The sequence below is a fragment of the Corvus brachyrhynchos genome, unplaced genomic scaffold (assembly GCF_000691975.1).
Source record: "Corvus brachyrhynchos isolate BGI_N302 unplaced genomic scaffold, ASM69197v1 scaffold202, whole genome shotgun sequence".
NCBI lineage: Eukaryota > Metazoa > Chordata > Aves > Passeriformes > Corvidae > Corvus > Corvus brachyrhynchos.
The window spans coordinates 5,120,100-5,122,434 of record NW_008238132.1 but is presented as its reverse complement, the minus strand read 5'-3'; the positions used below and the strand labels follow the sequence as shown (position 1 = coordinate 5,122,434).

General features: G+C 42.1%; 1 protein-coding gene across 4 annotated transcripts in view; it reads left to right on the top strand.

Annotated features, from left to right (window-relative positions):
• The window catches only part of TSC22D1 (TSC22 domain family member 1), a 92,353-nt gene extending 90,877 nt beyond the window's left edge, over positions 1-1,476 (top strand). For all 4 annotated transcript variants that reach the window (XM_017733594.1, XM_008633159.2, XM_008633158.2 and 1 more), the window contains one exon: positions 65-1,476. In XM_017733594.1, coding sequence (XP_017589083.1) covers positions 65-322 — 258 coding nt within the window. In that variant the 3' untranslated portion in view covers positions 323-1,476. The remainder of the gene's footprint in view (positions 1-64) is intronic.
• The last annotated feature ends 859 nt before the right edge of the window (positions 1,477-2,335 follow it).

Sequence of the window (2,335 nt, the reverse complement as noted above, 5' to 3'; positions counted from 1 at the left end):
AGGCTGGGAGCCCGGGCCGGGCACTGCGCTGCTTTCCTAAGTCACACACTCTCATGTGTTTCAGGATCTGGTAAAGAGTCACTTGATGTATGCAGTACGGGAGGAAGTGGAGGTCCTCAAAGAGCAAATCAAAGAGCTGATAGAGAAGAACTCGCAGCTGGAGCAAGAAAACACTCTGCTAAAAACACTTGCCAGCCCAGAGCAGCTTGCCCAGTTCCAAGCACAGCTGCAGACTGGTTCTCCGCCTTCCTCTTCCCAGTCACAAGGGACAACACAGCAGCCTGCTCAGCCGGCATCACAGGGCTCAGGGCCTTCAGCATAGCTCAAGGTGTCATCGCCACCATGATTGCTGGCCTCTGGACTGCCCAGAGCGAGGAGGACTAGCGGGAATCCGCCACAGCCACCCTTCATCCATTTCAATGCACATTGCAACCCAGACTGAGGACTCCATGCCTTACACACATCAGGAGAGGCTTCTCCCCCTTGTATTACACACTCATCTGTCTCTCTCTTAGCTCCCTTACCCCTTTGGCTTGAAGGAGTCTATGTTCTTAGGTTGGTTGAATAAAATAAACTTCTTACAGAGAATTAGCACAAGCACACTGGGGACTCGAGCAGCTTCTGCAAATGGCTGAGAAACGAAGCTGCATGCCTGAATTTTTTTTGTTTGTTTTTAAATCTTCCACTCATCCAGTGATACAGCTGATACAAGTGCTTTTCGAGCTTTGAAACGTGAAGAAATAGACTGGAGTAAAAAGTGATGGCTCAATCCCCTGTAGTGCATTGGGGTTCCAAAGTGTGGACTGGTGCATAGGATCTAAGAGGAAGAGGGAGAAAGGTAATCTCAGTGTTTAACACTTAATTGTCACCTGAAACCTTAAGTGCAAATATTTGCACCGTTTTCTGAAGCAGTGGACAGGTGCATAAAGCTGTATTATATATAGAAAACAGGTAGGTGACAATACAGTTGTTGGGTCATAGGATAATTATAATGAAGGTTATTTGCCTACTGTATATTTGTGTATTTAGTGTAATTACTTTGTAAAATAGAAAACTGTAACTATTTAGGTTGTACAGATTGAAGTTTAGTTGTTTCATTGGCTGATCTGAAGAAGTTTGAGACTTTTTTTTTTATGCTACATAAATAAGAATGCACCTACGCAACTGTTCAGAATTTGGCAGATTGATGCTGTTTGTGTAACTTCTGAAGTTCCCTGGCTGCTGATTATCTTGAAGTAAATCATTGTTCATTGTAGCTTGGTTCAAGATGGGAAAAACCACTCCACAAATTACCAAGCCCTGCTAGAAAGAATTAAAGAAAAAAAAATCAGATTTCCCAGTATGAATTTTTTTGCATATGATCTGTATAGTAGTATGCATATGTTTTTGTGCATGTTCTCTACAGTTGTAACACGTCAATGTATTTAACTGTTGCACTTGTCAACTTTCAATAAAGCATACAATGTTGATAAATCACTGTTTGTATATTGTACTGGTGTTAACCGCCGCCACTTTCAGGATGTTGCAATGCAGTTTTACATGGGTAGTGAGGTCAGGAAACCTAAGTCTTGGTGCAAGATCCTGCCTGTTGGCTTTAAAACTTTTGTTTCAGCTAAAAATGCAGCTCCTGCTTTCCACAGCTCTTAAAAACAGGCAGATACTGGTAAGTTAAATGAAGGAAGAGGGAGTAGGGCACCTGACTAAGCAAAGCTGATGGGTTTGGTCCAGTCCTGTATGGTCAGGACTGTAGGGCCACAGATATCTTTTGTATATGAATATATAAATTGTTCCCTAGTGGCAAACTGCCCTTGCCTGTGCACTGGTCATCCCATACTGGCCCAGCTCCACCCTTAACTCAGGGTGACAAAGGCAGTAAGCACTGCGGCTATCCCGCCATGTCAGCCTGTATTACAGTCTTAATTCTGCCTTCTGAAAAATGTTGAGAAGAATTTGCACTTTTGTGTGTGTATTGGAAAAGATGCTTCTTTAGTAATATGGATTAAAGCAAACTGAATTTAAGCTTACAAATTTGTAGGTGAATGAGTGGCGAAGGTGTGATCCATATGCTGCAACCAGGGGAGCAAAGGAATTTGCAGTTTTACAGCAGTGACCTAAAGTGCGAATACAAAAAATCTGACTTAAAATATAAGGGTTAATTACAAGGGTTTTTTATAGGGTCATATGACTGCTTACTTCATGTAAAGAAAATCAGGAGATATTATTTTTGTGAGGGTTCTTGATACTGAGTGTAGTCAAGTGTAGCAGAGGAAACTAGAAGGCTGAGGGTTCAAAGGTAGGACAGGTCACTCTTTTGTGTCATTTACAGCTACATTTT